This window comes from Phalacrocorax aristotelis, chromosome 2, assembly GCF_949628215.1.
Source record: "Phalacrocorax aristotelis chromosome 2, bGulAri2.1, whole genome shotgun sequence".
Taxonomy (NCBI): Eukaryota; Metazoa; Chordata; class Aves; order Suliformes; family Phalacrocoracidae; genus Phalacrocorax; species Phalacrocorax aristotelis.
The window spans coordinates 48556606-48580647 of NC_134277.1; the positions used below are offsets into that span (position 1 = coordinate 48556606).

Sequence of the window (24042 nt, forward strand, 5' to 3'; positions counted from 1 at the left end):
ATTCAACCATCGAAGTAGGTTGTAGCTTGAACAACTTTATTAGACCCTCCTCATGTAATTGCTTTGCTTACAGATTTCAATTTACTCATGTTGTTAAAATTATAATAAAAATAAAGACTAACAGGTTTTTTTGTCTGACTGTTTTTTTCCTCTCCAGTATTTTTCATGATAGCTGAAGGGAGCTAGATTAAGAACATAGACCCTCCACTTCCCAGCGCGTAAACGTCTTTTTATAGTACAAATATATCCAGACTGAACTACCCCTCCACTGCGCGCACAGCACCCACATGGAAATGGCAAGCGCTCTGTTGTGTCACAGGACCATCAGCTCACTAGTGCGACATCTAATTCAAGTAACACCGAAGCAGTTAAAGTGTGCAATTAACGTGATCTGATTAATTTTGCAATCCGTAAGCCAGCATGAGCACTAATGTGAGCATCCCAGCAGTACTTAATAAACATGCTTTAACTTTGGACTAAACTTCCGGAAAAGGCAAAGGTGCAGGAGCGCCTGCAGTCCAGGTCACATCCTTTTACTGTACACTGAAAGTCCTAGCCAGGGTGTTCAGTTTGTGCAAATGTGATACTTTTTGATATACTGATATACTTTGATATTTGTTTTTTATATGCTTGGCTCTTTCTTGATCCCAACATCCTTTAAGGCACGTTGGCCAAACTTCTTTTGAACAGGCACCCACATAGCATCGATGTGTGGGTGACCCTAGGTAATTTCTCTTATTTTGATGGTATCATGACATAAAAGATTTATCATCTTTCACTTCTGACTTTCTTTCATATTTTAAATATTGATATCCTTATTGTATCACATTTGCAGTATGGTCATATAAAGTGCCGAGATGGATCCTGTGTTTTCAGACAAGCATGACAAACCTTGCCCCCGTCACACAAAACCTTAGGTAGATGGTTGGCTTTCCTTCACATGTCCCTGCACGGGATTGAAGGTAACCATGCAAGTGTTTGTTGGATTAGGACTTCACAATATCAACACTTACACAGGGTGACAACACAGTTCATAAAGTGGACTCAAAAACTACTGAGAAATGACATATATTAGAGAATATAAAGGCACACAACATGTATGAGAGGTAGTCTGTAGATATTTTGATCTTTAAGTGAAACATTAGCTAACAAAGCTACTTACTTTTTAATGACTGATGAAATCAAATACACCCCAAATCCACTATACTTGACCCACAAGCGAATAACAGGTATGGGCACACAAGTGTTGCCACACCTTTCCTTCCACATTCCCCCACATATGGAAAATCCTTCCTGACACAGTTACTTGACAAACAAGTCCACATTTAATCTCTGGAAAAAGGCCATTTGGCACATACCACCTGCCAGATTTTGATCAAAAAATTACTTGATTAAGAGATCACCCAACAACAACCAAGAAGAAAGGCAGATGATGGCAGATTTCCTTTTTTTCCTCACAGAATGTAGGCTCCTCAGAGCAGCAATAATACCTTCTTACATAGCAGTGCGGAACTTACCAAGCTGAAACTCCATCAAGAATAGCGATGATGAGAGAAAATACACACAAATGGTGGTGCAAGAGATGAGATGGCACAGACCCTGGGCTTGTGAACCCAATGCTGTCTAGGAATGGTCACTTTTTAACATTAAAAATTACCTGCCCTCATTCTTGACACATAAGAGTGAGCAGTTTCTCTATGATCTGAGAAAGGAGAGGGAATTTACAAATTATTTGTGTATTTCTTCATAGCAGCCTGGTAGGTTTTCAGGTTTTCTGTCTCATGTGTGCTGTAATTATAGTCAGCAGCTTCTATAAATAATCAAATGAATCCTATAGCATAAAAAATACAGTCGGGCATCAGATCTCTCTGCTATTTTCTGGTGATGCTTCAGGTAGGAAAAGACACTGCTGGCTATCCCACTGCGAAACTGTTCATTATAAATGTCACTGACAGAGATAAACCTGGTGGAATGATGAGCCTGCAATCATACTATGATGTGAAAGGAAGGATTTTTAAAAGTTTCTTATATGCCATTCCAAGTCCTTGTTCCAACAAAACTTGGATCATGAGTTCAAATGATCCAGCAAGTTTTGTAAAAATTAAATTAGATTTCTACTGAGATGTTTATTCATTGGAAAGAGTTTCTTGCAAAATCAACAAGGTATTCCAGTATGGGGAAGTGGCTGGAGAAGGAGGAAGCATCTAAACATAAATAATGAATTTCCAGCAGCTTTTCTCTCTATCCCCAGGCAAAGACCAAAAGCCACTGAAAAGATTATTTTTGTAAGTAGTTCATCAGAAATCAAATGTAGCACATCTGGCCCTTCTAAAACAAAGTGCTTTTGTAAGGAGTGCTAAAGCTTTTGTGAAGAAATCTTTCTCTACTTTTACACAAATCGTTGCTACCTACCTAGCTAGCTACGCAGCCCCTCCAGCATGCCTTGACAGCCTCAATGCTATCTAAGCACTAACAGTTTTCACCATGTGAGATGGGAAATCAAGAACATGAGAGACTAAAGGCTTTCACAACTATTTGTCAGCACTAAGGTTCATAAGCTGATTTAGCTTTATATTTATCCTCTAGTCTAGCAGTTGCTGTATTAAATACATGTGAACATGTTTCCAACTGGTTTTCCTAAGAAATCTAAAACCAGAAACCAGGTTTTATTATCTCCTACTGCAGTATCTATCACACCTATATTCCCATGAAAGGATTTGTGGCATTCGCTGTAACAAAGACTCAGGATGCAGTCAGAGAGTACAGATAATACAATCAAACAGCCAGCTGCTGCATAAAAGGACGTTTCTACTCCCCCTCACTCACTATGCGTTCCCACCATGCTGTCTTGCGTTAGCACCAACAGCTGTCTGATGTCCCAGGAGATGGTTCAGGAAACAAGATTAGCAGAAAGTTAGCCCTGCAAAACAGAGGGAAACCTTCCTGCCACTCAGCTCCCTGAATCAGGCCCCTGCAGAGTCAGACGCACACCAGTCACAGCACAGGGATGGGAGGGGGAGATGGACTAGCCAGGGCTGTAAAGCACAGCCGCTCTCCTTGGAGATAGCTAGTCACTAGGTCAGATTAGCTGTACCATCAAACCGTATGCATACTTTATCCTCCTCCTCAGCCAGACACAGCTTCTTCTGCGCCACAGCTTGAACACACGCTGCTGCTGCATCCTCGGGGGAAGCAGAGGGTGCCAGCCCTATGCTAGCCCACGCTTCCTTTCAGCTTTCACACCGAGTAGCAGCATACCACGCCAGCTAGTAACTGGATGGTACTCCAGCCTGTCCTCCTGCTGTTTACATTTTAGCATAAGCAACATTACACTGATTCTACAGTTGAAAGATGATTTTTTAGGTGACTTCAAGTTGGCATTTTGTAAAAATCTAATACTCCAACAAAACATCATGCACTGCTGCCACCACTGCCTGCTTTCAGATAGCAATTACTGGTGGAGAAACGGGCATGATAACACTTCTCCCTTCTGAAATTACAGCAAACTCTTAGCATCCCAAAGCTGATAGGAAGGTTAAGGCTCCTAAAGAGAACCAGGGCCCATGCTGGGGAAAGGATTCCACCAGAACCCTTCTGCAAGCTGCTCTGCACTGAAGGGCACCTTCTCCAATTTCCTTAAGGAGGGGTCTGCCTAAGAGTTACCGAATGAAGTGTTCTTCCACCTGTGCTCTGCGTATGGCAAAAGTGGTTTGCAGCACTATCGCCTTCATGTCATGGAACAGAGATAATTAGGTACGAAGAAGTAAGGGTAAGACTAAACACTGGGTAACTGGAAATAAAACCTGCTTCTAACTCTTGCATCACCCACAACTCACTTCCGCTGTCCTTTCTTCAGTTTCTCCACGTGAATAGCAGCTGCTGCATTACTTCCCCTACACGCAGTAGTGCTTCATGCCTCTATCTCTGTAAAACGCACCAAGATGCGCAGGGATTGCATCATGGCAAGACTCATCATAGCTACAGGATGGAGAGGAGAGATGGACAGGCACCACCATGTGCCACGACACACATGCTGCAGCATGCGCTTCTACTGGAGGGGAGGAAAAAGACAAAGTCCTCAGAGTCCTCTGGGTAAATCTGTACCTGAGCAGAGGCATTCAGAGCAACCATGTCTTGCCAAAGGTTGTTTTCACAGGTCAGTGATGTACAGGAGAAAGCTGTCTGCTGAGCTCATGCTCCCATCGCGGCAATGTGGCATTCTGGATATATTTCTTGCATTACAAGCATTACTTCTGCCAGCCCGTGCCTGCGAGCCATTCTTCAGCCAAATGACCTCTGCATAAGTATCGAGGATTGTTGCATTCAAGAGAGGAAAAGAAAAAGAAAAAACAGAAATATTGGCCTTTTTTTTTCTGCATCTAACATTTTACACAGCAACAATCTTAAACATAAAAGCCAAAGCAATGAATTCGCAGAGAACTACAAATGCTGTGCATCAGCATGTTTTCACAATTTTACATAAAAATAAAACCAGAGGTGGGAGGCAAACAACAAACCCAAGCATAACTGCCTAACTAACGCTTTCTGTAAAATGCCAACTGAGACACAGCTTTCAGTCTGGATCTAAGCCTTCCGATGCCTAAAATGTTGCTGCTATTTTCCATGGTTTCCACTGAGTTTGTTCCAGATTTAACAGCCAAAATGTTTCTTGGTACTCTGCTCCTGACAGGTATTAAGTTTCTAATCCAGAGTTGGTGATTCCAGCCTTACAGCACTGTGTTTGAAAGGGACAAGTGATGCAGATGCTAAAAGCAGCAAAAAGGCATCAGGTTTGCATTCTTCAGCCTGATACTAGGGGTTATCCATAATAACACAACAAAAATATTTTACCAGCTGCTGAAATTCCAAAAAGTGTAGCTTAGAATCAGACGCAGCACTGTACTTAGTGGCCAGTATTAGCTTATCTACCACAAAAGCTGAGGGATACAAATCGTCTGCTTAGTTACATATTATTATCGGCGCTGAGCCTGCAAGTTACAGCATGGTGCAGTGCGGAGGTTACGTTGGCTCCCTGGGCAGTAATGAAGCACAAACGCAAGGGAAAGCAGCGCTTCGACAGAAGGAACATCAAACACTCTTCCACACCAGGCTGTCCTGTCGCACATCTGCCACACGACCTTCTATCAACCGAAGGGGACAGCAGCAGGGGAGCCCAGGTGCACTGAGGAGGCACAGAAAAGGAGACTTAGCTACCAAATGTGCTTCCCGCTTTGGTTATTATTCCCATCATGAAACAGAATGTGTCGCTGATCGCGCAGCATTCTCGGTGTTACCATATGAACCGCTATGCTTACAATTTTTAGTTGTCAGGGCCTGCTCTGTGTGGAATCAAATCCTGGAAGCACACAGGGTATCAATGGTAGGAAAGAAACATGGGGAGAATGTGGCATGACAGACATAAAAAGAGGATTGTATAAAATCTCCCAAACGCAGAATGCTCGACTACAGTGTTCAGTTACAGCTACAAAACACTTCACAGAGTATTTAGCCTCCTTCTGCAATACAACAATGGCACCTCCCATTTTTTCAAACAAGCCAAGAATTATGGATGGAAAACACTAAATAACAGTATTTTCATGGACACAAATTAAAGAGACCATCACTCTCCAAAGTTCTGAAAAACTTTTCGTTTATGTTAATATACACACATACGTAACGATTTCTAAAGAAAATATCACAAAGCATAAGATGACACTAAATAGATCAAGAATATAAACATGCTTACTTTTATATTATTATAATACAAACCAATGTTCATCTGACAGGTACTTCTCATTTGGGCTCACACTCGAGCAGCAGGAACACCTATCTCTTTTTGATGGCTGACCAACAAAGTCAGTGATCAGAAACATGTTTCATGTAATTATGACTCAAGACAGTCTGAGGCTGTTGAAATTTCACAGTGTCAAAACTTTTGACAACGGATTTTGAAGCCACGGTGAGCTTTTTAAACCACCATGTTTTTTTTCCAGAGCTAAAGGTCACTACAGTACCCAAAGCTAGTGGCGATGGTCTGCAGATGCCCTGTTAGGTTCGTTTTCCAGCAGATACTCCCCAGGCTTCACTACGAGTCAGGAAAGCAGCCAGGAAGTTCACGCCAAGGCATCCGGACATCCCAGAGTGGTGTTTCAAGTCTTACTCACTTAATCACAGCAATTCCGAGACAAAAGCTAAATTACTTCCTTGCAACCTTTACTACGGCAGTGTAAGCACACGGCCCTTCCCGGGGTGGCGGGTGGCTGGGCCTTTGTCACCTCAAGGGAACGCCGCTTCAGCTCGAAGGTGGGGAGCAGGGAGGGACGGCAGCCGCCGCTTGGCGGGCTGAGGGTGCCCTTAGGCCGGAGGGCCCGGCCAAGGGCAGGGGCCGCTCCTGCAGCCCTCGCAGCCTCCCGGGGGGCGGCCCTCGCAGGGCTCTGCGAGGACGTATCCCCGGCGCGCTCCCGTCCCGCTCCCTCCTTCATCCCGGCGGGACGGAGAGAGCAGCTGATCATCTCCCGAGGAGGACCGGGTGGGGCACGCAGACAGGCCGTGACCGCCGGGCCCCTCTGCAGGCCACCGCCTGCCCTCAAGGGACGGCGGAAGCAGAGGCGCCCAAGCCGCCGGGCGCACGCGCCACCAGCGCCCCGCCCCGCAAGCCCGGCCTCAGCGCGCAGGCGCCGCCCCGCTCAACCGAATTCCGTGCGCTTTCCCCCCTCCCCCCGCCCCGCCCGGCTCGGCCAATCCCCAGGCGCTCCACCGGCTCCGCCCCGCCCGTCACGTATTCTCACGTCGTGACGTTAGCGGCTTTGCCCCTGGAGACTTCTGACTGGCCAGAGGGCGCTTCCTTCCCGGCCGTTGATTGGCCGGAGCGCTGCGCCGCATGCGCGGGAGGGGGTGCGCACAGCCGGAAGGCTCCGCCCTCTCCCTCTGGCCGTGTCAAGCGGTGGCCGCCACCAACGTGGAGCGCGGAAGCTGTCTCTCGTCGGGTGGTGGGTGGGCTCGCGCGGGCCCCGGCAGCTGTTAGGCAGCCGCGCTCGCGCCCCTTCAACGAGGGGCGGCGGGCAGGGGGAGGCCGCGTCGCCGCCACACGGGGCTCACCTGTCGGCCCGGGCTGCCGCCGCTGCCCTCTCTTCAACCCACCCCCCCGCCCGCCGTTGGGAGCGGCCCCGCTGCCGCCATGGCGGAGACCGAGGAGAGGAGCCTCGACGATTTCTTCGCAAAACGGGACAAGAAGAAGCGGAAGGAGAAGAGCAGCCGAGGGGCCGCCGCAGCCTCCAGCGCCTCCAGCGCCGCCTCTAACGCCGCGGGGGCGGCCGCGGCGGCCGGGGGAGCCCGCCCGGCTGATGGCAGCGGCTCCGGGGCTGCCGCCTCCAACGCCGGCTCTGCCAAGGCAGCGACCAAGGTGCGGCAGGGGCGGGGAGGGGGGGCCGGAGCAGGACCGCTCCGTCGGGGCGGCGGTGGGGGAAGGGTCGCGGCTTCCTCCGGCGCCTTCCTGCCGGCAGGGGGCGCGGCCGGCGGCGGAACGGGGGGGGTGCGGTGCCGCCCGGCCATGCGGGCGCCCGCGGCGGCAGCGTGGGGCCTGGCGGGGCGCCCGGCCGGGTCCCGGAGCGGGGTTCGGGCCTTGAAACGCGCTTTGTATCCGTGTCGGGGCGGGGGGGGGGGGGGGGAGCGGGGAGCGGGACCGGTTCGCGGTCGGCGGCTCCGGTTCTGCCCAACCGTCCCCCATTTCTGGGTCTTGGAGCAAGGTCTGGCCGGCATCGGGGGTTCGTATCAGGTGTCAGTCGTGGGCCGCCGGGGTTTGCGGTTTGTGGACCTCGGCGATAAGATCCAACTGGTCTTGCAGGCAAAGTACGCCCGGCTCCTTGCCTTTCTGCCAGGAGGGGTTTTGCTGCCAGCAGGTTTTTTTGTACCGTATTACAGTGAAACGATGAGAATGCGAGAGAAGCTTAAGGCCTCGTAGTTGAGTTAGTGTCTTACAGCTGGCTGTGCTGCGCATTTTAAACAATTTTAGGAAATACTCTGCTATTTCCTAATGTTTGACTTGGGGAGCTTGACACCGCGGTAGCTTTCTAAGTAGACCAAGGTCAGTGGTAGTCTTTCAGCTGCTCCTCTGCTCATTTGCTTGTAAAATAATATCTGGCTTTGACTGAAGCTTGTCCTTGGATTAGAAATAAAGGTCATTAAATGTGAATGGTACATTAGTTTGGAAACTGTGATGTTTCCATGGCGATGGGGAAAGACTCACGCTCTTCCAAAAGACTGAATCTTCAGCAGACAGTGCAATAACATGAGGTCAGTTTCTACTTCTGCTCTTACTTTAAAGCAGGTCAAAGTTTTCCTGCTAGGTGTTGATAATATAGAAGATCCTGGGGCAGGGCTCTTAAAAGAAGCTGTATTCCCAGCTGTTCAGCAGAAAGGGGGCTATACCGTTGGCAGACCTTGATTGCAAGGTTTTCATATTTAATGTAATATAACTGCATTTCATGTAGAGTGTAGGAATAATGTAAACTACTAATTAGGCTGCGTGTGTCTTAAAGCTGTGACTAGGAACATGGGAGGACCGCTTATCTGTTCTGGTCCATTTCTGGCCTACTTGAACAACCCCAGAATCTGCTGATTACACAGTAGGACAAAATTGGTTGCACTTAGGTGGGTCGCCCTTTCCCCAAACACGTAATCAAACTCCCATTCTAAAAACCTTAAAGTGGCACTCTCCAAAGACTAGTATTCTACTGGTTTTGTGTACTAAGATTGCTGTGGTTCTGAAGCTGACCTTTTTACTATTATAAGAACATTATTAAGAAAACAAGAAAGACTGTAAATGTGGTCACGAAAGCGAAAAAGTCAAATGTACCAATATCAATCTTTGCCATAAATCTACCACAAGCTATCCCAAATGTTCTTTGCTGTTTGGCTCATGAAATAGGTGATGGAAAAGTAAATCTAAAGCTTCATGTGCATTCGAGCTCCCTTTTGTTAGCAAAAGGGAGGGGTCTTGCCCTTGTATTCCCCTGGTCTAGACTGCACAGTCCTGCTCCCTACTTTGTGGTATCCCTTGACTTCCTGCTGGATTTTTACTGAGATGACGTGGTTTTCTTTCACTTGAATGACTTTTTTGCTGGGACGTTTCTTAGCTGTTCTAGTGAGTTGAAGTCAGCTCACAAGTTCATCCTAGATAACACATAGTAAATTAGGAGAGGAGGGAGTGGAGTCCTTTCCCCTCATGGCAGTGGTGTAGCCAGATTGGTTTCCCATGGAACTGTACTTTCACCTTTAGTTTTCTTTGTGTTATCTTAGTTACAGACTTTTTTCTGCTTTCAGTGTAAAGAATTTAAGAACTTTTTTTTTTTTCTCTTCTTACAGGAAGAGGATGATTGGAAGGAGTTTGAGCAAAAAGAAGAAATTGATTATAGTGGTCTTAGAGTACAGTCCATGCAAATAAGGTACTACTTATTTTTTCTTTTTCTCTCCGGTATAATCATTACCTATGTCTAAAAAGTATGTTCTTTCTTCAGAGCTGTCTCCGTGGAGTCCAATTAAACAGATGTTTGATATGTTTCTGCTAGTATAGAAGTTTGCTGTAGGGTAACTTAGGTTTGACTGTTCTCTGCAGATGATTTCTTTACTTTATAAATCTCTATTGATACTCTAGGTCTATCTGTTATGGTTGGGCCTCAAATTTTTATTACAAATGCTTAACATTCCCCTCCATAGAGATGGTAAAGTCGGAATCTCAGAGAGGAGTGCAGGGTAGTAATTCCTACAGAATCATTTGATGACTGTAAGGGTGTCTGACTCAGTCTATTCAGCATCTCAGTTTGGGGAGTGAATTCCTGAACCATTGCATTTTTATTTCAAAAAACCAAACAGATGGTTGGTAAAGCTAGTGTCCCATGACAAGATCCCCCAGGACTGCATTTATGAGTCTCATCCAAGATTCTTTGCTTTTTCATTAGATTGTTCCTATAGTCTGGTCCAAAGTAAGTCCACTTAAGCCTGTCCTGGTTAAGAAAAACGTTTCATTGGGGCAGAAAAAGGATTTTTACAACCTCAGTCTTAAACTGAGAATGTCACATAATTCTCGTTGTCCAGGTATTGGTGATGTTCAGAATAATGCCGTCTTAAAGTCACCTTACCTGTAACCAGTGCAACAGATGCTTTCTTCGCTGTTTGAGCAGGTCTTACATATTCTTTAACAACATCCCCCATGCCTTCCCTTTCAGTTAACTAGTCCTTTTAGCCATTTGCACGTATCTGGTCCCCCAGCTCTCCATACCATTGAAGTGAACAGCAGGTAATCACACATCTGAATGCCAAGTAAGAAGTGGGCTGCTCTTCACTGACTACTAGTGACTGAAAAACAAGCACTTTGGTTTTCCAGACAAAGGCCGGCATTCTGAATGCATGTAATGCTGTGGCAGATTTTCAGGCATGTGGAAGTTTCTGCCACAGGATTTTGTAACCACTCACTTAGTGGATTCAAGGGGAGAGTGCAGAAGTAAATGGAAGAAAAACCCACCGGAGGTTATAAAGTATCCAGCTCTGGAGACCTCTTTGCTGAAAATAAGACACAGAGTATCTGCGGGGGGGCGGGATGTTATGCATACTTTGTCTGTTCTAGCTAGTCTGTAGGCATCTGCTTGGGCTGTAGTTTAAAATAGGATAGTGATGTGTTTAGGCCCTAGGTCCAGCTTGCTATGATTGTCACTGAATTGGGATGAACAGTGGAAGGCCGTTTAATTTTTCAGAAATAATAGGTATTTTTTAACTGTTCTCTGACTTTAACTTACACAAAAAGCTTATTTGTTCATGATTAGTAGGATTTGGTGTATAATAAACTTCTGTATTCACACTTTGCTGCGGCTGTTCAGACCAATGTCTTGGGTTTTTTAATAGCCTCACCCTCCACCTATGTCCCGTTGTACCACACAGCCTTCTGTAGTAGCTTTGTCTAGCAAATTATTTTGAATCTGACTATTTCTATGCAAAATAGAATAGTCTAAATAAAAGTCAGGCTTTTGCATAGGGCTTATCTTTAAAAAATGGCATATCTTTCTCTCCATGGTTTTTTTGGTTGCCTGCTTTAAAGAAAGTCTTGAGTTGGTTTGTAGATTATATTTGTATGGGTAATGTAAGAGTGTTTCTCAGGTGATTGTGGTTATAGGTAAAGGGAGCTTAGGACTTGCTTTCGGTCACTACTTTTTCACAATTTCTTCCTCTTGACTAAAACATTTTATGGCAGCTAGACTTGTATCCCTTTCCTGCTTTATCTTCACATCGCTTTCAAATGCATGACTGCCTTAGTAAGAAAAGTCTTTAAGCTCAAAATAAGAAATCAGTTTATTTGATTACTTAGTACAGTTCAAATTAGTCTTTTTATATGCATTTTTTTCCTTTTCACTTGCCATATTATGTGGCAGTGTGCCAAAAATTGTTCAGGTGGAGGTACTAATGCAGTGGTTACAGGACTAATTTAGTCTGGTTAAATCTAGTATCTTCAGTACAGTAGCCGTGAACTCTTGTCTGTGGCAATTGCATAATCTCTGGTAAGTCTTAATCTTCTGTTTGTAAAATGCTACTTATAATTTCTCTTTCATAGTGAAAAAGAAGATGATGAAAGTGAAAAAAGAGAAGAACCTGGTGACAACTGGGAAGAGAGTGGTGGAGGTGTAGACAGATCATCTGGTCCTTGGAACAAGTCAGCTCCTGCACCAGCACCCATTGTTGAACCGACTGGTAAATTTAACTCAGAGTTGTTGCTTTTTGCAATGGGAAGTGTATTGGGTTGAATTAAGCTGCTCAGAGGGTAGAGCTCAAGGAGCAGTTTCTACTCAGGCTCCTTCTAACCTATGTACGGTTTGTTTGACATAATAGCAAATGAGGACATTTTCCTGTGAAGGGGTCTGAGGAACTGAATTGATAGTAGTGTCAGGTACTTTAAATAAACATGAATGGAGGGGGTTTTATTTCTGAATTTGAAGGGGGGAGCATTCCATCTTTGCAGGAGATCCCTCTACTTTGCAATCTGCAAAATACCTGTTGGAAGCATTTCTGTTGATCTGAAAATATTTCTTTGACAATTAAGTGGATGTTCAGCCACTATCTGATGTCTAACACGGCAGTTCTTGAGTAGGGTTCCATGGTTAGTAGTGCGCTTTTCGAATCAGTCCTAGGGTACAGAGAACATGACATTGCAAACCAGTTCTTTAACTGGGATAGGACTTCAGTTTTGATTAAATACAATTTATCAGCATCAGCGGAGATAAACTGCTTAGCAATGATCTGACTGCAGACTGGAGCCACATTTTAATTTGACTGCAAAGTATAGATTAAATTAGGTGACACCTGATTTTCTAAAATATTTGCTTCCAGAGCTTTAAAAGGTGCAAAAACATACTTGTAAGGTAGTTCTTTGTTTTTTAATCTGTGGGTGTTTTTTTCAGATATGAATGGAATTTTATTCTCTTGTCTAAATCTTGTTCTTATAACTAGTTACAGAAACCCCAGAACCAGTTCAGACTGGCGGAGTATACAGGCCGCCTGGTGCCAGGGAGGGTGGCAGGCCACGGAGAGCACAGCAAGGACCACCAGAAATCTATAGTGATACGCAGTTTCCATCACTGCAGTCCACTGCCAAGCTTGTAGACAGTCGAAAGTAAGTACATTCCATTAATTCCCTAAGAGACACATATTAACTGCCTTCTCTAAGTTCTTATTTTGTTATAGGGCCTAAGCCTGAATCTTTCCACAGAGGAAAGAAATAACTAAGAAATTATTCTGTTTGGCAAAGATATATGGGAGATGTCTTACCTGGGAGGGGCTTCCCATGAAATAACTTTCATGGGACATAGCTCAGTGAGATAGCCAAACAAGACTGCCAGTCACCTTATCTTTGACTTGCTGAAGGATTTATCTGAAGCAGAATATTTCTGCTCTTGACAGCATCTAGTTCTCTGAGATACTAGCCATGGTGAGGCTGTGTGTTATTACCCTCAGTATTCATGAGTAGGATGTCTTGAGCACACTGCCTTCTCATTAGAGATGTGAAGGTAACTTAATCAGAGGAATGGGGTTTAATATAAATACAAATCAATAAACTTGCTGTCTGGGCTGTGGTTTACAATGATGAGCCCACGCCCAATTTTGCTGAAGTGTTTTATATTTTATGGTGCTGAAGACTTGAGTGTCACCCTGCTTTTGAGCCCTGATCTTTCCATAACCTTGTTCCCTACAGAAGAGATAGCTAGGCCAATACCTATTTCACTTGGGTTCTTTGGGGTTTTTGGTTTTGTTTTGTTTGTTTTTGTGGGTGTTTTTTTCTGCTTGCTGTGTTATTGACTAACACAACCTAGCAGCTTTGTTTTCTTTTTGGTTCTTTTTTTGGTGTGGCTTTGTTTGGCGAATGAGACATGCTGTCATTAATGCTTTAAGGTTTGAATGGTGCAAATTGAGCTGAGATGAAATTCTGAGTGAGCATTCTAGAAATGGACTTCAGCTTTCTAAAACCTGTTTTTCATAAATGCACTTAAATTTACTTCTGAGAAAGTTAATATTGAAATTTAGTATGTAATCTGAATTGTACTGGGTGATAAGCTTGATTCCAGTGATAAGGCTTTACAAGACTTGCTTGGGAATGTTTGGCTGTTAAAACTCTAGACCTTAGTGTTCTGTGTTCATACTGTTTTTGTTGGGATGGGGTGGAAGTCGACTAGAAATTCACTATTCACAAGCTAGTGATATAAGATATTTACTGATTACATTTATTTTCCCTTAGGGATAAAGAAATGGAGAAGAGCTTTGAAGTAGTAAAACACAAAACTAGAGGTAGGGATGAGGTGTCAAAAAACCAGGCACTTAAACTTCAGCTAGACAACCAGTATGCTGTGCTTGGGGATCAGTAGAGCTGCATACACATTACAATTAAGGAATGCTTTTTTGGTAACCCTTCTACTAAGGTAACTAAACTACAGCTAACGGCTATGATGAACATGCCACCTTATTTCTGCTGGATCTACTGCAGCAAGTGCAGACTACTTTGACGTAAGTGATTGGTTCTCCTGCACTATGGAAGCATAATATGTTACATCTTCTCCATTGGATATGGGGCAAATTAATGTAAATGATTGAACAAGAGTCATCAGTGTTCTTTAATTGCTCAGAAAGATATCTACAGCCAGTGGTCATTTCAAAATCTTTTTATGTTCAGATACTGAGCCTTCGTAAAGGTTGACTACCTCAGACTTGCTGCACTCATTGTGGACACCATGTGGATCACAACTTCTGGAAGAGAAGGTTACAGCTGTTTTAGTGGCCATCTGAAACTTGAAACCAGCTCTACTGGATTCCTGTCAGAAATCCTGCAGAAGTCAGCCATTTGGTTCCAATTTGCTATAACAAAGATTTAAGTGACCTTAATGACAAACCTATTCTGTTCCCCCTCTGAGGAATCCTGTCATGTGTAGCCATAGCCTGCCAGAGACTTCTGGAGTGTACCATGCCACTCATACTATCCAAGTATAACACAGCTGTAGTTTGTTTACCTTTTTAGATAGCTGTACTGAAGTAACTGCAAAACAAATTAAAACTCATTCAGTATCAGATTTGAGGAATGATGGGTTTGAATGGTCTGTTTGCATTAGCCATTTCACAGTTGTCTGTTTAAGCATTTTTTTCCCCCCCTATTCTCCGCAAAAAAAAAATGCCTGCCTTGTTTCTGGTATCAAATTGCAGTATATTTAAATAATGATGAGATGCTGTAGTGAAATAGGGTTTATTTTGGTAATCGTCATGAGGTTTGTCATTCTCACCCTAAAGCACTAAGACTTAAGAGTTTTGATTTGACACAGAGGGATCCAGACTCCAACTAGTGTCCTTGGAATTTCTCTTCTAAAAATAAGATATGTGGCAGTAGCAATACTAGATAAAAATTTCTCCTCTATTAAAAATAGTTTTTTCTTGAAGGGTAATGGTTACTTGAGAACCAAAATAACTTTGGATGCAGAGGGATAATTAAAGCTGGTAAGCCTTATTTGTTTGGCTACTTCTATGAAGCATGCAGGCTTTTTGAGGCAGAAATCCTTGAAGTAAAACTCATAAATGGTGTTTATTCAAAGTCAGGAAGTTGAGTATGAATGGAAGGCAGTGCCTTCTTGAAGTTGTTGTCATCTCTGACTTAATTTAATGGAAGTAGGCAAAATGGAACTGATACACTAAAAACATATATAGGACATTGCCTGTAATTCTGATTTGACAAACAAAACCTGTCAAGTACCAAAAGTGTCCTGCTGTAACTGTTTTTCTCTTCTTCGAATTGTTACACCAGAAGCAAAATGAAGTACAATAGTGGTGTGCTCCAGTGTTGAGGTTTCTCAGAGTAAATGCCAAAAAATAGACCCGACATCTATAAGAGTTGCCAATGGCAAGAAAAACAAGGGAACAAAACAAAACTTGCTTACATGTGTGGGAGTACTGTGTATGTGCAGAAGATGAGGCTAGTGCAGGAATTGCCTAGTTGGGTTCCCTTTGACTAACTGCTGACTCCTCCTAAATCTGCTTCTCTGAGGCCAATGGGAATTCTTGCTGTTGACTTCAGTGGGGCTGGGGTTTCACCTGGTTCTTATGTGCACAGACTAAAACTAGCCTTGCCCTTGCAGAGTTAACTGTCTCAAACTTCTGCTAGAAGCTGCTATTAAGAGAGGGCTCAAGAGACTATTCTTAAAGTTGGAGACTTCATTTGGAAACAAAACCCACTGAAAGACTGATCCCAATCCCTTGGGCTGTAAGCCATGTATCTTCCTTGAAAACACGGTGTTGCCAGCAAAACTGTTGACTTATCACTTAAGATTTCTGTGGAATTCATGGTAAATGGACATGTCACTTGATGGGGTAGAAACGTGAAATCTTAAAACACTTCTCCTGATGCTCTAAAGCAATTGAGATCACCAATGCACATGAATCAAGTTTTAATCTACTGTATGAAGGGTAGATGAGACTGTCCATTGTACGTATCTTTATTTGAGGTTTGGGGCATGAATTCTGGCAGTTCAACAAAACCCTGTAACATTTTTAAATCAAATAAAATGGAAATATACATGGATTCTGGAGTCTAATGAATCTTTACCTTTAGTTCTAGCTTATGACCATGTAACAGGTGAGGAAACACTGAGCATTTGTACCTCTTAAGGGACAGCCATGGAGTGGGTAGTCAGCCTTATGGTCAGGTTTAAGAGCTTATAGCAGTGCATATTAATATGACTTTTATACTAGAAGTTTAGCTTGCTACTTGTCAGAGTGTCTTCTTACTCCCACCATATAGGACTGGTTTGAAATTGTGAATTGAGTATGAATGAAGCTTTGATTTGCTTTTCATTTAAAAGCAGATCTGCTAAATTAAAGACTAATAATAATAATAATTTTAAAAAACCTAAACCCAAACCTCTGGATGGTTGCTGTCACTGAAAACCATCAGCTACAGATAATTAGAGGTGTTATTTTGGGGGCTTTTCTTAAGTGTATCATTCCAAGTTCTTTCTGGAGGCGTAAAGAAAAAAAAAAATCAGAAATGCAGCAAATTTCCATAGTACAGAATGTTAAACTGTTTTAAAATGTTTCGTGTTAAATATCGCTGCCAGCAACTATCAAAATGCCAGTTGTCAGTATCTTCCTTGTAACAATTAATTGTTCTGCATGCCTGAAATTTTGAAAGTCAGTCCTCTGTGGAAGCTCAGTATGCTTTTGAGACTCTGAAGTCCAACTTTATCTGGTCTGTTGTTGCATTTGCGCGAGGCATGCTAAGAATGTCCGTTTCATTCCTTCAGAATGCTTGTTGAAGGCTCGTTCCATAAATGAAGGATTGTCAGTTGTAGAAATGAGATTCTTGATATTGGTCAGTAAAACGCAGTTGTGTGCCGCTTCAGGATCTTCCTAACCTGTAACATGCTTTTATGGTGGGTTAGTTATTAATTTCCAATTCAAAGGTTCCATTTTACTTTCTCTGACTTAAAAGCATAGCCATAAAGTTACCGACTTGCTAGTAGAACATTTAAATGTCCACTCCTTATTGGGAAGGGAACAATTTGGATTTGTGGTTTTTGGTGATACAGTCTGTACTTAAGGAATGTTAAATGCTAAAAAGTAGATAATTTTAATAAAGTTGGACATCCCAAATTCCTGCTGTAGGAATCTGGCATCTGTATTTACTTAAGCTGATGATAAATGTAGGAGAGGAGTAGTTCTGTACTGCCCCCTTCCGCCCCCCTGTTTAGCTGTGCCGTTTTTAATCTTATTCACAAATGAAGAGGAATTGACAACTAAAAGTGACTGTCTCCTGCTACTTCAGTTTTGTCTTTGTAGCTAGCCTTACCAGTCATGTCCAAAGTAACTCTTTTACAAAACTTAGAAACAGATGAATTTTTAATGGTGCAAATCGTGTTAGAGACCCGACACCACGGGGACTCAGGTTTTTGGTATTTGGCGGCATCTGTTTGCTCTCTATCACCACAACATGGCTGAGACACACACCTGTGCTGTTCAAGTCAAGTAAACACAATATAAATTTGATATGGCTGCACATCTTGGAGTCTGCTTATCTGAGCTTTTGCAGTAGTTGTATCTTTTTGTCTTTTGAGTTTCAGGCTGGTTGAGCAGTTTTAAACTTGCTTGTGGTTTTATGTCAAATACCATCACTAAAATGAGGCAGATGATTCTTTTTTTAGGCTAATAGGGCTTCATGTGCTTAAAGGGTGCTTGTTTACAAGGTATTAATATTACTCTTTCCAATGTTGACATGGTCAGAGAAATGAATACCTCATATTTTACAAGACCCATTTGTATCAGAGGCCCAAGAAACTAAATTTTACTAAACACACAAGTACTCAAAAATCAGGTTCATCACTGGACTGTAATTTAGTTCCCAAATTGTCCCTCTGTGTTTTCAGCGTTTAACTTCACAAATTGCTTTAATAGTCAAGAGGGGCTTTATCTGGGAATATAAGTGAATAACAACATGCGTATTTAAACTTCAGCTATCTAAATTAGGTGCATACAAGGGGGAAGGAAACCTCACATATATTTGCTGATAAATTCTTCAGAAAAAGTTAAAACATCAACTTGTCTGTATCAAAGTTAATATGAGAACCTGCAAGCTCTAGCAGATGGAAGAAGAAATGACAGCAGAAAACAGAACTGAGTCATCTAATACCGGTTTGGATAAGTCATAACTATCAGGTATCTAGAGTTTGGCTTCTGAGGCACCAAGTGTAGTTCCACCATGTTATGTTTGAAGTAAAATAGAACAGGAAGGGAGATTTTATTTTTAAAAGAAATAAAAGTAGAAAGTAGAAATTATGCAAATAAAACAGAGGAGGTATAAGAAGAGAGGGATTAGGAAGGCCATTTTCTAAATGATAGTATTAAAAGCACAGCCTGAGGCAGGGAGTGGAGTGTAAGTAGTTGGATAGGAGGACAAGTGCTGCGTGGGTAGGCTCTGCTGTCACAAGTGACAGATCCATCTGACTTTACATCAGCAAAAATGTGTGAAGTTCAGTACTTGGGGAAGGCATCCCATTTCATTTTTTCCCTTTAAAGAAAAGAATCAGGAAAACCTGTCCAGAGAGAAGGTAGAATTTAGTGCTGGTAGAAAGCTGTCTGACCAGTTGCCTAGAGAGAGAACCGAGAAGGGAAAAATTCCGAGATAGTTCAGCAATCTTATTAGGAAATAACTTGTTTCGTATTTCACTCTGCATGGTAAAAAGCTGAGACACTGACTCAAATTGCTATGAAGACACTTCCTTTTTTTGTGAAGCATCTTCTAATGGTACGTATATCATGGTTTTATTTTCAGTTGCTTAGAATATCTGTTGATACAAGAAGGTTAATGAAGTTCAATGGGCTGCTTAGCCAGAATACAAATATTAAAAATGTATCACGGTATTGGTGAATCACCAGAAAAGGTAGTGCATCTGGAATACTGGAATGGAAAGCATCTAAAAAAACCTGCATGCACTGAAAAGAAGCAAGCCCATTTTGTAGCAAGAGCACAGGGCCATCAGCGTGGCATTTGGCTTTGGCTTTCCACCCAGCTGCTGTGCCAACTTCAAGTAATTTAGTTTCACTTCACCTTAGTTTCCCCAGCTGTGCCAATAAAACCCCCAACAACCTTCTGCACAGGGGTCTTGTGAGGCCAAAGCTGTTCTTTGTCAAGGGCTGGGGCTGATGCAAGCTTCTACAGAGGACTAAAAATCTTTATATAAAAAGATCTTTATATTAGCTTTCATTACAGTATTTTAATACTACTTTGGGAAGGCTTATTTCTACAGAATGTAATATATGTTCTATTTAAGTATTATGTAAACAGGTTTATTTTAGTATGTATGGGTAAGGAAAAAGTTCAGGCTGAGTACCCTTAACTTAGTATTTCCTCTCTTTAATTATCTGTGCAACCCAAATGGTATATTAATATGAGGCTTTTTGGTTTTACATGGAATACCTTAAAATGAATATTGCTATATTTTGTAAACCCCATGACTGAAATAAAATCCTGCTCACAGTCGACAGCCATCTCTTATAATGTGGCTGTTTTAACGTTTGTTCAGATTATGTGAATGAGAAATGTTCGCTCCTGAAAGTATGTATTTGTGTCAGGATACTAAGTGGTATTTTGTAGTAGGAATGTAATTTTCTTCCCCTTTCCATGTGTAAACGCACATTTGTCCTGCTCTTCATCCTTTCCCATATTTCAGTTGAAGTAGCATGCAGATACAGTGGAAATATGGGAGAGAGGAATCTTAACTTCAAAACTTTCAAAATCTGGTATTAAGGCAGGCTGTGGAGGAAAAAGATGAAGGGAAGAAAACAAAGGGAAATAGTTGCCCACGGAGAGGTTTCTGGGAAACAGATGAAAGAAAAATGATCAGAAGAGAGAGTTGAGAGGGGTGAGTGGAGGGATTGGCAGGAGACGAAGGAATACAGCTACAGAAGTGGTGCTTACCCTATTTACTGTTATCTCCTGGTTGATCAGTTAACTGCAGCTGAAGGAACATGAAGAAATCATTTTTATGAATATGCTCTTGTCTGCTGATGTTGACGATTTTAAGGTTCATTGCCCGGCTTTTACAGTGGGCCTTTGAACAGAAGCAGAGAACATGATGGTGGCAGGCATGCCGACAAATCAGACCTCTGCCAGAGATGAGGCCCAGCAGCTCTTCTCTTGCCGATATCTTTATCGTTGCAGCACCTCTAAGACAGTTGTTAGTGTGCATCAGCCACAGTAATTCTCCCTCAGAAATGATGACTGTTAAATTTAAACAAACAAAGGGAACATTTAACTAGCTGAATAACAAGCTTTAAAGAATAACATGGGACTTTCTGGAATACCTCTGGTGATAATGATAAGAAGTGATATTGAGGTCAGCAGACTGGTAGGTGGCTTAAAATGACTTTGAGGTATATATCCTGTTACGTGGTGGGGAGGAGGATTACTTTTAAGATGTGTATCATCTAGTCTTTTCCCCTCTTAACAAATAAACTACCTCGGTCTTACTGTCTTTCCAGCTAAAAGCAGCTGCTTCTACGATTCTCTTACTGTTTTCCTCCCTGTATTTTTCTGTCACTTTTTTTTAAGATGCTGGTGAAACAGCAAATATTGAGGACCTCTAAGAGAAATACATGCTGTAATATTTTTCCATATTGTTCTGTCTTTAATACAGCCTAACATCTTATTCGCTTTCTTGACTGCAACTACACATTGAGCAGATGTCTCCATCAAGCTGTCCATGGTGATGCCTAGATCGTCCCCCTGAAAGATCACAACTAATTCAGAATCCACCAGAGCATGTATGAGTGGTTTAAAGCCTTTCCAGTATTCATTGCCTTGGGTTTATTTTCTGTTGACATTCACTTGCCACTGACTTGCCAAGTTTACAGAGAGAGTTACCTGACCCTGGCAACCACCATCTTCCCCAGTGCTGACAAACCAAATAACTTTCTATGGGCATTGGCTTTTGCCGTCCTATATACGGAAGTCTTCGGGTTCATGTATATAATTCACTCTTCTTACCAGTGATTAGCATGGCATGCTCTTACTAACTTTTACTCAATCTGACCTTTTCTGTTCTGTTTCTTGTCTTCTATTGTCCACTTCTAAAGAACCTTCAATATTCTGTATTGAGTTTTCTTTCTAGCTCAGTTATAGCATTAAGTCATCGAGTTATAACTGCTTTATTTCAAATAATTTGCCTACAGAAAACTGTTAGTTAAAATGTTATCACAAGCTTCCTTTTTTAATTAAAACAAATAACTTATTCTGTATCTCTTTCAGAGTATGTACAACCATAACAAAATGATTCAAACCATAAAAACAGGCTGATACAAGAGAACAAATGCATTGAGAAATTGGTAAAACAGATGTGAATCTGATCTCCCAGAGCTTAACTTCATTGGTTTCAGTGGAGTTATTTCTGTCACTTAAGATCAGTTTCATTAAAACCTGATTTGAGATCTTCTCACTTGAAGTCTAGACACAACAGCCAGAATCAAGCACAAGTGAACAAGCTCCATAGCAAACTCATTTTAAATATCTGGGTTACTCTACTCTTTCTTTGTGGCAGAGATGGAGCAGGTGTATTACTTGGTCTCTGACCAGCAACCAAATGGGCCCAGCATGCTTAGTCTCATGTACCTGTTGTAGTATTTAACTGGATGTTGACATTAGATTACAGTATTTGAGATGAAGACGAGGGCCGCAACACTGGGGGACAGGCTTAGTCTTTGTGGTTTGTTTCATCTCTTCACATTCTCATCTTGTACTTCAAAGATCGTACATCTTTAAATAAGGTTAAGTCTTCAACCATTGACTGCGTTTACCAGTATTGCTACGTTTATAAATACAAAGGAGGTGTCATAAGGGAAGACTCAAGCCTGTTAGGATGTATAGCCTACCACTGACTAGCTGCATTGTCTCAGTATCAGAATACTCTATCGCATAGAACAGCTGCTTTCCAGTACTAACAGTAATGCGTGGTCAAGAATGTACCTTGGATTTTGCATCCAAATAAATTGTATCTGTTCGGTGTTCTGTTACAGCCATTACTACTATTCTGTCAAAAACAATTGTGGCTGCTGGGGGGGGTTATAGGCTTGGCAAATTGAAGCTGAGGTGGGTTTTTTGTTAATTTTCAGCAGGTGGGCAATAGAGCAGATACAGCAATATCTGATAATTGGTAGAATGAAGTACTTCATACCCTCTCCCACACATGTAAAAGACTCATCTCTGCTGCTACTCTCACCAAAGCCCTGTCTTGCCACTAACCACCCAGTAACCTTCAGGACTGACTAGTTCTCTGACTGTGCCCTGTGTCCTTAAGCTGGGAATTAGGTAAAAGGCAAACTGGCTTTGTAAATTGGCATGACAGTATTTTCTAGATAATTGGCTTTGCAATTTTTTTTTCTGCAACTCAAAGCCCAGCAAAAATCTCTTGGTTTGACCTTCCTTCACCCTAGAGTATTCCCTTCTTTTGTTCATCTACATTATTACTATGCCAAGGATTTCTAATCAGGTGCCTGAATTATTCACCACATATTTAGAAAGCTGCTCTATAAGCAAGCGCTCCTGAGTCTTGATCGTGCTGTATTTCTTCAGTCAGGGCTCTAGCATCATAAACATGCCCCCATCTGTTCCAAAACTGCTTAGCAAATAAATGTGATCTCCGTGAAGAATTTAAACCTAGACCCTCAAAGGCTACACAGGAGCCCAATTCTCACAGAATACAGCAAAATGAAGGCAGCAGCACTGGCCCCAGTACAACACAGTTCAGCTATGGAAAGGAGTAGGGTTGCATGACTGGTAACATGCTAGCTCAAACAAAACTGTCGTATCTGGACAGCAGGGTCTAGCCCAAAGCATTTCTAGTTTTTTAATGAAGCGATGACTGTGTGAAGAACAGTAAGAGGACATCTCTGTCAGTGAAAAAATACAAAACTGAATTTGCTTTCAGCAATGTACCAGAATGTCTCACCACCAGACTTAACCTGAAAAAATGAAGATAAAGCCACTTGAGTGCTTACTGTAGTGCAAAAGAATGATGCAGTTGGGCTGGGAAAAATGGCTGGCTCGGAGCCCACTGAGCACTGCAGAAACTGGTTCAGCAAAGGAGAGTATAATTGATCTATTTCTGAGAACCCTGTGTGGCCCCCACAGTTAACACAGGAACCTAACGGTGCCTGTATATTTATATAATTATGTTTATAGTCATAATTTAAGTTCAAAACCTGAACTATATATATATTTTTTTGTCAGTAGATTTTTTTACCCTGGTTTACCTATCATGGCTTCTGCATATGACAACTTCTAACTGTGCAGTGCACACACCTGTTGTCCTTCTGTCCCATGTTAGAGTAATGGTATCAAACTCTGTAAAGCACTTTTGTGATGTTTCCTGTGAAGAAAGCTGAAGAAAATAAATTTATCTTAACAGCACCAACTAAACTTACACCTCCGAGTCTGTCTCACTTTTGTTGTGTTCACCCCCCTCTCCAGTGACGAGCGATCAGCAGTGTAACGGACAGCAGTGTGCTGGTTGTCAGGGTGTTGTTCTAGGCTCAGAGCAGGAGAGGCTGGCTCTGGCTCTAACAGCTGCTTTGTGCCTGTTCCCTGTAACACTCCCTTGCTGTCCTCCATCCTTCACTGTAGCTGCTCAGTGCCTGCCTTCCCCACGGCTTACAGACGACATCCTCCTGGGCAGTGCACATGAGGGCCTGTCTGTAGCCTAGATGCATGCGCAAGCTGAGCCGAGGGCTGGAGACCAGGTAATGCTCAGGTCCCACGTTACTGGTTGCACTGGGCCTTGGTATGGGTCTGATTTTAGCTGCTCTCCCCCACTCTGGCCCCAGAATTCACAGCAGCTGCAGGAACTATGTGTCTCCAAGCCTACTTTAAAGCTTAGCTAAGTGGGTCAAGGAGTGGTTTCTTATCTGTAAAGTGATAATAGCAGCACTACACTTCCACAGCAGCTGCTTCCGAGGCCTGGGAAGGAAAAAAAATACAGT

At 42.6% G+C, this 24042-nt stretch overlaps 1 protein-coding gene and 1 long non-coding RNA gene across 6 annotated transcripts; one reads left to right on the plus strand and one right to left on the minus strand.

The window, feature by feature from the left end:
• Positions 1-14: 14 nt before the first annotated feature.
• Positions 15-6639, minus strand: LOC142052796 (uncharacterized). 2 transcript variants are annotated; one of them, XR_012658996.1, is made up of 3 exons: positions 5770-6639; positions 5024-5182; positions 15-4296 (listed from the first exon to the last, which is right to left on the minus strand). It is a non-coding gene; the product is annotated as an uncharacterized LOC142052796 (long non-coding RNA). The 2 variants fall into 2 exon arrangements; XR_012658997.1 differs by lacking the exon at positions 5024-5182.
• A 271-nt stretch (positions 6640-6910) lies between these two features.
• On the plus strand, positions 6911-23488 carry CDV3 (CDV3 homolog). 4 transcript variants are annotated; one of them, XM_075083408.1, is made up of 6 exons: positions 6911-7402; positions 9364-9443; positions 11600-11736; positions 12493-12655; positions 13775-13824; positions 14207-23488. In XM_075083408.1, exons 1-6 carry the CDS (start codon positions 7178-7180, stop codon positions 14221-14223), a joined length of 672 nt encoding a protein of 223 aa, XP_074939509.1. In that variant the 5' UTR covers positions 6911-7177; the 3' UTR covers positions 14224-23488. The 4 variants fall into 4 exon arrangements, with proteins under 4 accessions (XP_074939509.1, XP_074939508.1, XP_074939510.1 ...); XM_075083407.1 differs by having other exon boundaries at positions 13775-23488; XM_075083409.1 differs by lacking the exon at positions 13775-13824 and having other exon boundaries at positions 20706-23488.
• The last annotated feature ends 554 nt before the right edge of the window (positions 23489-24042 follow it).

Excerpts from the sequence above, each read along its gene's own strand:
- CDV3 (XM_075083407.1), top strand. The coding sequence starts at position 7,178 with ATGGCGGAGACCGAGGAGAGGAGCCTCGACGATTTCTTCGCAAAACGG. Across the intron at positions 9,444-11,599 it reads GTACAGTCCATGCAAATAAG|TGAAAAAGAAGATGATGAAA; the intron begins GTACTACTTATT and ends TCTCTTTCATAG. Across the intron at positions 11,737-12,492 it reads ACCCATTGTTGAACCGACTG|TTACAGAAACCCCAGAACCA; the intron begins GTAAATTTAACT and ends TCTTATAACTAG.